General features: G+C 40.0%; 1 protein-coding gene across 3 annotated transcripts in view; it reads right to left on the bottom strand.

Moving 5' to 3' along the window:
* DDX46 (DEAD-box helicase 46) overlaps nucleotides 1–13179 on the bottom strand; it is a 49648-nt gene that overhangs the window by 3396 nt on the left and 33073 nt on the right. For 2 of the 3 annotated variants that reach the window (XM_028148219.2, XM_054717847.1), the window contains 4 exons: nucleotides 12533–12682; nucleotides 7623–7799; nucleotides 5946–6164; nucleotides 5132–5276 (listed from right to left, as the gene is read on the bottom strand). In XM_028148219.2, the coding sequence (XP_028004020.1) occupies nucleotides 5132–5276; nucleotides 5946–6164; nucleotides 7623–7799; nucleotides 12533–12682 (691 nt within the window). The remainder of the gene's footprint in view (nucleotides 1–5131; nucleotides 5277–5945; nucleotides 6165–7622; nucleotides 7800–12532; nucleotides 12683–13179) is intronic. The other variant, XM_028148224.2, reaches the window with a different exon arrangement.

Below are 13179 nucleotides of genomic sequence, written 5' to 3'. Positions count from 1 at the left end.
GCAAGTAAAATAAGAATAAAGAAGATACTGAATCCAAGAAGAAGAACAGGTGTTATCAGCAGTGATGGTGGGTGAAATTCAACTGAGATCACTGTAATAAAGGTGCTCATGGGACATCAGTTGGAAAGGTCAGCAATGCCAATGGAAATACGAACCAGTGGTTCAGGAGACAGGGATTAGAGAGCCATCAAGGGGACATGTGGAGAGATACGAAGTCAAGCAACAAGAACAGGGAGTAGGTACGCCTAGATAGAGACAGCACAGTATGCACTAAGAGGAAAAGAGCTGGACCAAAGAAGTAAACTAGAGATTAAGGACTAGGAGTGATATGTCAGGGTGCAATGTAGAGAACTACATTTTAATCACTGAGAAAACCAAATGAGGAAAATAATTCACAAGATATGGGAAAAATCCCCCTCCCCCACTTATTACATTGAATAACCTTTTTGACACCAGAGAGAAGAAAGGAAGAGTGGAGGGAAGAATGGAGAGGAAAAGGAGGAGGACGAGGAGAAGGAAGAAGGAGAGGAGGCAGAGGGAGAAGAAACCGTTTAACAACAGGAAGGAAAGGGCCATGAGTAGGGCTATGCCATGTATCTAAATCTTATAGCTCCACCAGCTTCCAACCACAAGATTGTAAAGCTGTGGGTGCTGGAAGGGAGAGAGAGAGATGAGAATGAACAAGGGTAGAATCAAGAGCCAAGGCAGACTGAAAATCACAACCAAACTGAAATTCAGGAGCAAAATATGTTACTTGGCATGAGATGGTGTGAAGTTTGTTGACATTCTGTGCTATTTTAAAAAGAAAAATGACTCTCATCTAGATTTAAATGGAAGAGTAACTTTTCTATTTTAGTAAAAGTCTGACCATTTGAACCACTTAAATTTTTGACTTAACATAGCTTCTTTAGGTAATAGGTTACATATGTTTATAAGCTGCCATGAAAAAGAGGCATTTCCTTTCATTGGTCCTAAAACAACTCTGGCTGCTTTTAAGGGATTCTCCACCAGTAAAAAGAGGGTCACAAAACAGGCTATAAATTATACAGGGTGGCTAGGCATGTAAGTCCTTCCTGTTCTCCTTCCCGCTGCCTGGTGGGAGGCCTGGAGCTGCTGAGCCCAAGAGCCTCCAAGGAGCCAGGCAGTGGGGTCCCTCCAATTACAGAACTAGAAACAGATGACACTAGGCTCCTTCCAACACCTGTTTTCACCCTATTAGTGTTCAGTTGATTTGGTTTGAAAGACCCCATCAAATCGAATCGTCTATGAAAAATTTCAAAGATTTATATCATTTTAATTACCAATTTCCAGATTTTATTCAGCATCTTATGTCTCTAGATTTTCAAGCTTCATTTTTGGCAAGGTTATCTTTTTACTTGGGGGGAGGGGGGTCCTCAATTATAAAATTACATATTATTTCCTGAGCACAAGTTGACAGTGAAGAGAAGTGACCAGAACCAATCTAGGTGGATGGAAAAGTCAGCAGAAACTGTGGATTTTTCACTTCACTTGGTAGTATAGGAGGTGTGTTCTGATCAAATTATATGTAAATTGAACTTGAAATAATTATACTATAATAAACAAGCATAATTACCTTTAAATTAATAAATTACATAGAAGATCCCTTTCAGAGCAGTCATGTCTCTGATTTGCCTCTTTATAAGGCAAGCATTTACATACTGGTTTTGCTTAAATACTACCCATGATATTCAAGATGAGGCTAAAGGCTGACTCCATGTGCACAAAGGTTTTATTTATCATCAGATTCCACTGGATGACATTGTGTCTCCATCCTGCATGGTGGCCTAATGAACAGAGCAATTAAGGGCGACCTGTCCAGTCCCAAATGCAGGAAAACATCAGTGTAATTTTCTCTCCTTGCAGATCTGGGTGCCAGCACTCCTCATATTACTACACAATAAAAAACAGTTTCACATGATTTAGAAACACACTGAGTCACTGGCAGACCAAAAGTCTTTCAGGATACATAGGGTGCCATTTAAAAACCTGACTTGAAATAGATATGAGTCAGTTTATCAAAGTCACAAGAACAAACAAATAAAAAACTGAAATTTAACTAGTTCTCAATCCACTTCCTTTGTACACCATTTAAAAACATGTATGAATCTTATTATATAGTAATGTTAGAATGGCAATATCATGGAAAATATAAAGGCTGAATGTGATTTTATCTTTGAGTTTTACCTAATTCATAATTAATTTTAAAAAGTCGAATAGTAAGAGTGACACTATTGAAAATGGCAGAACAGGGAACTCCAAAAGTCTGTTCCTCCACAAAAGCAGCAAATAAACTTGCAAAAACTATTAAAATAAACTTTATCAGAACTCTGGAAACTAATCAAAAGTTTACAGCAACCAGGCAAGGACTTATTAAAAAACAACAACTGCTGAATCTTGGTAACAGAACTTTCCAGCATGCCTTTCTTAATCTACTTAACCTACTCTGACACCATCAGGCATTTTGGTCAGGAAACAGTTTCTATTTAGAGGTAAATGGGATACACACTGCACATGTATTTCTCTTGGGGTAGTCTTTATAGTAAGAAGCCACATAAAAACAATTTGAGGTCACCAATTAAAAGCAAAGTGACTGGGCAAAGTACTAATTTACTTTCTGTGAAATTCTCTTTGTTTTGGCCAGGAAAGAAATAAACCCTAAAAATAATTCCTAACATATAATTAAGTCATTTTAGTTAATGTTTATTTCACTAAACCTCTTTAACAATATACTTTCAATGGATCTAAATAACCTCCCATTGATCTTCCTAACAACAAACTTTAGAGCTGAGCTATCCAGTACAGTAGCCATCAGCCATGTGACTACTTAAACTTAATTTAATAAAAATAAGTAACATTTATGCCCTGGCCAGTGTGGCTCAGTTGGTTAAGCGTTGCCCCATGTACCAAAAGGTCTCCAGTTTGATTTCCCCACAGGGCACACGCCCAGGTTTCAGGTTCAATCCCCAGTCGGGGTGCAGGCGGGAGACAACTGATCAATGTTTCTCTCTCAAATCAACATGTCTCTCTTTTCCTCCCTCTCAAAAAAAAAATCAATACATTTTTTACAAAATCAAATAACATTTAAAATTTGTCACAATGGCCATATTTCAAGCACTCCATAGCCATCACAGCGAATTCTATTGTGCTGCTTTAGAGAGATCAAATGGATATATGCCTGTCAAATAGTTTGTGTCCTGAAGACAAGTGACTATAGGGCTTAATCAGATGCATTATTCTGAAAACTTATCAAGTGTCACCATGTGCCAGGCACTAGAAATACAGAAGATAACAGTCATTACATTCAAAGTCACTGCATTCTAAGGAAAGAGACACAAGTAAAAATACACTATAATTTCCCTGTGATGAGTGCTGTGAAGAAAAACAAAGCAGGTTAAGAGCTATACACAGAGTGTGAAGTGGGATCAGGTAAGGCCTCCTTGATGGAACTGATGTGTATAACTCAAAGTAGTAGACTGGTGTCTGACATTATACAAGGTGTGGGAGCAGCTCCTTGGCAGCCATTTAAGCACTAGGTATGCAGACTCTGGGCTTACACAACACATGGAGTAAACGTCCCCACAGCTCCAACAACAGCACTCAACAATTATTTCGTTCATGAAAGAGATGAAATGGACCTGACTGCTCTAATTTAAAAGTCTATGACAAAAATGTTCAAATAGAAATAAAGGGAGGCAGAGTGTCCTACCACACAGCAGAATAACACATCTTATATAATAAAAGCCTAATATGCTAAGTGTCCGGCTGTCTGTTCAACCAATCAAAGTGTAATATGCTAATGATATGCTAAGGCTGCTCAACTGCTCACTACAACATGCATTGACCACCAGGGGACAGATGCTCCGACCAGTAGGTTAGCTTGCTGCTGGGGTCAAGCCAATCAGGACTGAGTGAAATGCCCTGGAGCCCTCCTGCGGTCCCTCCTCAGCCCCAATCATGCATCAGTGGGGTCCCTCGGCCTTGCCTGCACCTTCTTGCAATCCAGGACCCCTCGGGGGATGTCGGAGAGCTGGTTTTAGCCCGAAGGTGGAACTGGTTACTATGATGCTCACTGACCACTAGGGGGCAGACATTCAATGCAGGAGTTGCCCCCTGCTGATCAGTGCACTCCCACAGGGGGAGCGCCTGCCACTCAGCCAGAAGCCAGGATCATGGCTGGTGAGCACAGCAGCAGTGGTGGGAGCCTCTCCTGTCTCCGTGGCAGCATTAAAGATGTCCCCCGAGGGTTCCCAGACTGCAAAAGGGCACAGGCCAGGCTTAGGGACCCCCTTCCAAATACACAAATTTTGTGCACCAGGCCTCTAGTTAGGAAAATAAATAAAAATGAAAATGAAAACTACCTTCTGAATTCACACATGAATGTATGAAAATTGGTTAAAAAGCAAACCAGCCCTAGCTGGTTTTGCTCAGTGATTTGAACGTTGGCTCTTGGACTAAAGAGTCGCAAGTTCAATTCTGGTCAGGAGCACATGCCTCATTTGCAGGCTCAATCCCCGTCCAAGGGGGATGTGTGCAGGAGTCAACCAATCAATGTGTCTTTCTCTCTGTTTCTCCCTCTCTCTCCCATTCTCTCTAAAAATCAATGGAAAAAATATCCTAGGGTGAGGAGTAACAATAACAACAATAATGCAAACCAGATCACTCTTAGTTAATGCATTACTTATATTCTTCAAGTTACGGTATTAGTTGTCCTTTCGTTATTTTTTAAAGGTCTGCATGAATTTTTATGGACATAATTTCAAAGGCAATATTTGCTTAAAAATTCATTAATTAGACTATTAATATAGTTGACTTACTTCCTAAACTAAACTTTGGCCAGAATGTTCTACTTAATAGAAGTATAAACAGATTAATCCTTAAAAGAAAAGTCCTTTTCTTTCAGAGTCATTTTTAAATTTGAATGAATTGTCCAAATTGAAGGAGTCCCAAACACATATCATTTCACCTTTGTATGTGCACTAACCTTCTAAATAAAGACCTCAAATAACATGCAAAAGTATTTTTTGTAAGTATTCCTTATTTTCTAGAACTGACTTCACATTCTCTCTATTACAATTTACATCAATCCTGAAACAGAACCAACAGTACATACTTTCAATTGCCAAGTAAATTTTCCGCTCTCCTTCCTTGGGTTCCTTGCCAGGTGGGAAGTATGTTCCTCTGATTGTAATTGCAGCTTCAGAATACTCACTGATTCTCTGCAGAGCTTCCTTAGAGGTAACTTTCCACCTAGCAGTCTATAAAAGAAAGGGTGGGGGGGCAAATCACTTCATAACAGGATTTAAAAGCTGAGTGCACTGACAAAGAATCGGTTGTCTAAATCATATTATGGTCAATATTAAGATTATAATTAACACCATCATAAATTCATTTAAACCCTAACATGCCTAGAACATATTTATAAAAATGGAATTTCTATTGTTGTCTCCCCTATCTAGATAAAAAGTAGCTATTAAAATGTTCATGGCACTTTGTAAAGTATATGATTTTCTAACAACTATGCTGTACACCTGAAACTAATACAAAATAATATTGAATGGAAACTGTAATTTTAAAAACATTTTTTAAATAAATGAATAAAATTAAATGTTCATGGGTTTTAAAGAAGAGGTTTTCACTCCTAAGAAGCAAAAGCTCCTACTCTATACCCAGCTGGCGCGTAGCTCAGTGGTTGAGCATTGACCTATGAACCAGCAGGTCACAGTTCAATTCCTGATGAAGGCACATGCCCAGGTTACAAGCTCAATACCCCAGTGTGGGGTGTGCAGGAGGCAGCTGATCAATAATTCTCTCTCATCATTGATGTTTCTCTCTCTCTCTTCCTCTCCCTTCCTCTCTGAAGTCAATGAAAATATATTTTTAAAAAGCTCCTACTCCACAACAAAACGTTTAAGTCTGTTACTTGCCTGTGGGAAGTCATTGATCTCTAATTCTTCCTCATATCTCTTAAAAGATTCATTCTGTCCACCATCCTGTCTCTCCTCTTCTTGTTTCTCCAAAGGCACATAATTGAGCTTGGCATTGATCTTTTCAGCAAGCTGCTCTGCAATGGTTTTTGCAGACACAGTGGGAGCCAGGATGGTACCACCTCTGAGAATTGCATTGGTGGCCTGTTGCATCACATCCTGCAGTTAAAGTAGAACTACAGTCAAATCTCAATTGAGGGCAGAGACAAGATCAGGGATCCCACCAATTATTCTCTGTAAAGTCACTAACTAAAAGCATCTTTCTAATGTAGATTCCTACCATATGTGCAATTTAGCCATATATATTTTTAACTGATAGTTTGATATATATCCTTTACTTTGATGAGAAAATTAAAGAACATTCAACTCTGTATTAAAAGTTCTACTGGCTCATAGCCCCGGCCAGTGTGGCTCAGTTGGTTGGAGAGTCATTCCATATACCAAAAAGGTGGTGGGTTCGATTCCCAGTCAGGACATATACCCAGGTTACAGGTTCAATCCCCAGTTGGGGCGTGTGTGGGAGGCAAATGATCGATGTTTCTCTCTAACATCGACGTTTCTCTCTCTCCTCTCTCTCTCTTCCTCTAAAAACAATAAAAAATAATTTTAAAGGTACAAAAAATTGCATTAATAAAAATAAATAATAAATAAAAAGTTCTACTGGATTATAGATAATTAGGTAACTCTTGATGTTAAACATAGTATATTCCTAAAATCATTTACATGCTTTGGGACTCCCAGGAATTGCCTCTGAATTAGAATCTTTATGCCCTATCACCACTGAGATACTCTTCTCCCCATGGTCCAACACAATATTCAATAAATGATAGTAAATGACTTACTCAAGACCTTTTACCTTTTTAATTTGAACTTGACTTTACTATATGCTTAATCTGAACAGAACCCTTCCATGGGGTAATACCTGACTCATACCTCAAGATTTTCCAACAGTGAAAAGTTACAGCTATTTGATTTCTCTAATAAAGAGTTATTAGCAGTAATAATCCCAGAAAATTTAGGTACTGCCATCCCAGCTCTGAGTAGGCAGAGGCTTGGGGGCAGTAAATACTTCATGATACCTCACTGGCTAAACAAACAGACTCACAGACCAGAGGCTCCGAGCCTGGTTCCACCACTAGCCTATGGCTTGGTCATCCCAGCTTAGGTGCTATAGACCTGAACTTGTACAGCCACTGGACAGAGGGCCTGCCCTGCAGGTCCACAAACTCTAAAAGTCTTCAAAACACTCCCAGTAAAAGCAAATCAATAGAGAAAAAGAAAGTTATTTCTTTAAGATTCTGGTAAGAGCAATCAATATAGTACTTTATAACATGCTCGATGGCTAACATGCTTAACAGTCCAGCCTTCCAGAATAGGCATTGAGACCTCAGTTAGCCCCGGCCAGCACAGCTCAGTGGTTGAGCACTGACCAATGAACCAGGAGGTCACAGTTCAATTCCTAGTCAGGGCACATGCCTGGGTTGCGGGCTCATTCTCCAGTGTGGGGTGTGCAGGAGGCAGCCAATCAATGATTCTCTCTCATCATAATTCCTAAAAAGCATTTAAATCAAAGAACTTATAGAAAGTTTTAACTAAAACTTGGAACAAATTACTTAATACCTGAGACTCAATGCCCAAATTCTTCTGAGCATTGATTCTAAGAGCCAATCTTTTAGCAATTTCTAATTTCTCAGCATTTCCAGCCGTTGGAACAGGAACACTAGATGTTCCAGGAGCAGCCATGTCCTTCACTCTCTTCTTTGAATTAAACATGCTTTCAATCTGCTCATCAATCTAAACAAAATGAAAAAAAGGTCAGCAGAAGTTGTGTTAAAAATACCAATGCAGATATATCTATAGAAACTAATAAAAAATATTTCTACCAGAAGTCTAGAATCAGTTACATTTATGTTAATTCAACCACACAGATCAACAGGAACATATACCAGCTATTGGTTAAGAGCGACACATTTCATTTTAAAAAATCAGTTGTCTGGTGAAAAAAAATTGAAAACAAATACAATGCTACACGAACCACTTATGCAGACTCTTGAGTGGTCCAGAAAATACTTCCCAGTTCAGCAAATAAGGAATGCGTGTTGTCAAGACAGAACAGCCAACATGATGCATCTAACATACCCCAGCACTCAGGCCTAGAGGCCAAATACACTGCAATGAAAGTGGCTGGAAGAAGGGCAATAACTTAAGGCCAATGGACAATTTAAAAAAGAGAAAATGAACCCTAGCCGGTTTGGCTCAGTGGATAAAGCATCGGCCTGTGGACTGAAGGGTCCCAGGTTCGATTCCAGTCAAGGGCACATGCCCGGGTTGTGGGCTCTGTCCCCAGTAGGGGACGTGCAGGAGGCAGCCGATCAATGACTCTCTCATCATTGATGTTTCTATCTCTCTCTCCCTCTCTCTTCCTCTCTAAAATCAATAAAAATATATTAAAAAACAAAAAAATAAAATACTGGGGAATGGGGGGAATGAGTCATTGATTCTCAGGGAGAATGATACAACCATGTTCCTAAGATAAGACTCCCAAAATTCTTCCAGACTCTTAAAATTCAACTGGATTTGCTTTAAAACCAGGTAACAGAATCAGAAAAGACCAATTTATTGCTTTATTCCTTTGAGCTAAGAAAAGAAAGAAATGAAGGTAGGTTTCCCCATCAAAGCAAAAGCAATGCCGAAAGCCCTTGCTCTCCAGGAATCACACAATTCCTACTGTGACTGTGCAATTCTCAGATTTGCCACATCTACCTTATAAACTATTTGCAGTTCCTTTTAAAGATGCCTTTTGCCCCAAAATTATGATTAACACTGCCAACTAAAGAGATGTAAATCCCTTCATATATTCAGATTAGGCTAATAGAGTCTTATCTTCTAAATCTTAAATAAGGAGGAAATTTTGTTCATTGTTTAAATTTAATTAGGTTAATTTAGAAAAACCTTCATTTAACAGTTTTATATTAAATAGCACATATAGCATTAAAATCCAAAACAATGCATAAAATCAGAAATGGAGAATGTGTATGGTGCTAGCTGGCAGGGTTAACTTTACTTTTGACTTTATTCACTTCAGTATTGTTCTCATTTTTCACCAAAAGTATATTTTATTTCAACAATCAGAGAAACAATAAGAGATTTTTTTTTAATGTTCAAAGTGACAATAAAAACAACACTGAGGCCCTAACCGGTTTGGCTCAGTGGATAGGGCGTCGGCCTGCGAACTGAGGGGTCCCAGGTTCGATTCCGGTCAAGGGCATATACCTTGGTTGCAGGCACATCCCCAGTAGGAGTTGTGCAGGAGGCAGCTGATCGATGTTTCTAACTCTCTATCCCCCTCCCTTCCTCTTTGTAAAACATCAATAAAATATATTTAAAACAAAAAACAAAAAACAACACTGAGGTGTAAAAACAAGGCCACAAATTCTTTAATACTCTTCCCTTCAAGAGGTGGAGCCTGTCCATGAATGTGGGCTGGACTGTGACTTGCTTCGTAGAAGTGCTAGTGTGTGACTTCAGAGACTAGTCATAAAAGGCACTAAGTCTTCCTCTTTGCTCTCTCTAGGATCACTTGCTCTGGGAAAAGGCCTCGGCCATGCTGTGAGGGCATGCAGGCAGAGCAGTCAAGAACGGAAGCATTCTGCCAAAGTAAGGGAGCCATCTTGGAAGATGGCCCTGCGTCACTGCGGCTGGGGACAACTTGACTGCAGCTGGGTATGACCCTTAGCCACAACTACCTGGCTAATCTGCTCCTGATTTCCTGACCCTCGGGAACTGTGAGATAATAAATGTTTATTCTTTTAACCTACTAAGTCTTGGATCGATTTGTTACACCATTATGGGTAACTAAACACTGACTTAATTGACTTGTAAGCCAGTCTGGTATACTAGAAAGAAATGGCCTGGGGTTAAGTGGAAACCTGGGCCACTGTGGTCATGGACTAAATACTTTTCTGGGCCACAATTCCTCAAATGACAACAACAGATTGAATTCCTGATTTCCAAAATTGTGTTCTAAGCTAAGGTTTAACAGGGTGTGTGAAAAAATGTTACATGACCAGAGACTGAATATGTTGGAGAATTTCTAGGTTAAGCAAAGTTAAACAAGCTTCTTTAATTAAGGACTTATCACATCCTTTGATATGTTAATGCTACTACTAGTGGTATATACTGGACAGATTTTCCAAAATTCTTTTATAATAAAAACATCTTCTCAAATACCCCTTCATTACTTTTATGAGTGAAACATAACAGTCTGAAAAACCTGTTTTTAAAAAAATCTTCTTCTAAAGCTCAAGCTCCTGAGGGATTAGGATTCCAAAGAATACTCTGGGAAACCTTCATCTTGTTAAGTCCTCAGAATCCCCCTTCACTGGGTCAAAATAATTCCATACATTAAGGACATGGACTTTAAAGTAGAATGAAATGGATACAGGTCCCAACTCATTCATTCCCACAATAGCAATATAAACCCGAAAAGATTATTTAAGCCTTAGTCTCTTCAATTATAAAATGAGAATACTTTGAGTACTACTTCATATGATTACTATAAAAAAGTAAACAGAATAATCCCTGTAAAGCACTTGGCACAGTGCATGGCACTTAGTAGCACTCAATAAATGTTGACTGTTATTATTAACTAGAGGCCTGGTGCATGAAATTTGTGCACTGGAGGGGGGGGGTTGTCCCTTAGCCTGGCCTGTGCCCTCTTGCAGTCTGGGAGCCCTCGGGAGATGTCTGACTGATGGCTTAGGTCGGACATACTTAGCACTGCCACAATGAGCCCGGCTTCTGGCTGAGCAGCGCTCCCCCTGTGGGAGCACAATGACCACCAGGGGGCAGCTCCTGCATTGAGCGGGATCAGGCCGAAACCAACTCTCTAACATCCTCCGAGGGGTCCTGGATTGCAAAAGGGCACAGGCCAGGCCGAGGGACCCCACCGGTGCACGATCAGGGCCAGGGAGGGACGCGGGAGGGCTCCAGGGCAAGTCTGGCCCATCTCACTCAGTCCCAATCGGCCAGACCCCAGCAGCAAGCTAACCTACTGGTCCTAGCGTCTGCCCCCTAGTGGTCAATGCACATCATAGCGAGCGGTTGAGTGGCCTTAGCATATCATTAGCATATTATGCTTTGATTGGTTGAATGGATAACCAGATGACTGGACACTTAGCATATTAGGCTTTTATTATATAGGCTAAGGATGTTCTATAACAATTAAATTTTAAAAGAGCAAGATTAATACCAATATTGCTATAGATATGGGGAGCTGGGAACTCTGATAAACCACTACAGTGAGTGAAAACTATACATATACTTTGCTATAAGGACAATCTGACAATACTTTAAGACTAGCAATTCCTTTTATACACTCATCCTTCAGACTTAATCTCTTGAATGTGCAAAAGTTAAATGTGCAAGGATAGGCAGTAAAGTATCTATATAATCTATATAATAAAAACCTAATGTGCAAATTGTCCCCTTGGGTGGCCGTTCGACTGGGAGTTAGACCACTTGCTATGACGTGTGCTGACCACCAGGGTGCGGTGCGGAACACGGCAGGCATTAGCTGACCAATCGCCCCACAGACTGCAACCAGTGGCTGTGGTAGCGGGGGGTGGGGCCACCGCCTGGCTTCCAGGTGCTAAGGGAGCCAGGCGGGGGCCCCAGCCCCGAATGACCGCCCCACAGGCGGGATGGTGGAGCAGGTGAGGGGCGACACCAGGCCAAGGCTGGGTGCCAGGTCAGGCTGCGAGGCTGGGGGAGTGAGCTGGGGCTGCGAGGCTAGAGGCATGAGCTGGGGCCCGATCCCCGCAGGCCACCTCAAGGGACCCTAACCATGCACGAATTCGTGCACCAGGCCTCTAGTAGTATATAATAGTAAAGTACAGTATATTCCAAATAATAAATATATAGAAACAACCCATATATTCAAAATAAGGGTTTGATTCATTGAACGGTAGAACATCCATACAATAGAGTATGATGTAGCCATCAAGAATAGTGTAAAGGAACCCTGGCCAGGTGGCTCAGTTGGTTGGAGCATCAAACCGTACACCAAAAAGGCTGTGGATTTGATTCCCAGTCAGGGCACATGCTTGGGTTGTGGGCTCGATCCCCAACAGAGGGTGTGCAGGAGGTGGCCGATCGATGGTTCTCTCTCATCATTGATGTTTCTATTTCTCCCTCTCCCTTCCTCTCTGAAATCAATAAAAACCTATTTTAAAAAATCAATAAAAATATATCCTTGGGTGAGGATTTAAAAATTATAATGATGTAACAGTAAATGTACTAAAATGGGAAGATTTCTATTAAGACTGTTACTGCAACAAAAAGTCTTAAAGCAGTAGGATCTCATTTTTATGAAAATACATAAATACGAGCACATGTGAATATATGTACATACATAAGACAAGGTTGGGAAGGATACAAACCAAGGTTTCCAGTAATTAGCTATCTCAACAAGTACGAAAAGAAAAACTGTTTCTATGGGCAAGAAAGAGACTTAGAACAACACTTACATCGACTGCAGCATCCTCATCATCTGAATCTTGCAGACCAAGAGCCGCTTTTTGTAACTTCTTTCTCTCATTAGCCAAAGCTTGTTCTGTTTCATCAAACTTGAATCCTTTACCAGAGAACCCACTACTCTTTTTAATTATTTTCCCTTCCTTTCAAGGGAAAAAAAAAAGTTAATTTCATAGTTTAAAACTTTAATGTTAAGAAATTTATAGCAATTTAATATCGTTTAAGGTGTAGTATGACAATTTAACAATTACACTTCATCTAGCATGTGAGAAAAAAATGATCTGAAGGTAAACTAATGAAAATACTAAGTTTAATCAAAAGGATTTTACTTTCACTCTTTTTCCCCCCTCTCTAGAGATAAATAAAAGTAATCCTTGGGGTGGGTGGGATGAGATTAACCAAAGAATTTATATACATATATGCATAACCCATGGACATAGCCAATAGTGTGGTGAAGGCCTAGAGAGGGGGAAGGGAACAGTCCAGAAAGGGTGGGTCAATGGGAAGAAAAAGAGTACATCTGTCTTACTTTCAATAATAAAGACAAAAGAAAATAATCCTTTGAAGATTTAAAAGCCCTATATTAAATATTCAAAGTTTAGAACACAATAATGATTTACATAAAAATGGGAGTTAAAAA

This window comes from Eptesicus fuscus, chromosome 6 (genome assembly GCF_027574615.1).
Source record: "Eptesicus fuscus isolate TK198812 chromosome 6, DD_ASM_mEF_20220401, whole genome shotgun sequence".
In the NCBI taxonomy this organism is placed as follows: Eukaryota; Metazoa; Chordata; class Mammalia; order Chiroptera; family Vespertilionidae; genus Eptesicus; species Eptesicus fuscus.
Note: the sequence above shows the minus strand (reverse complement) of the source record. Positions and strands in the feature narration are given on the sequence as shown.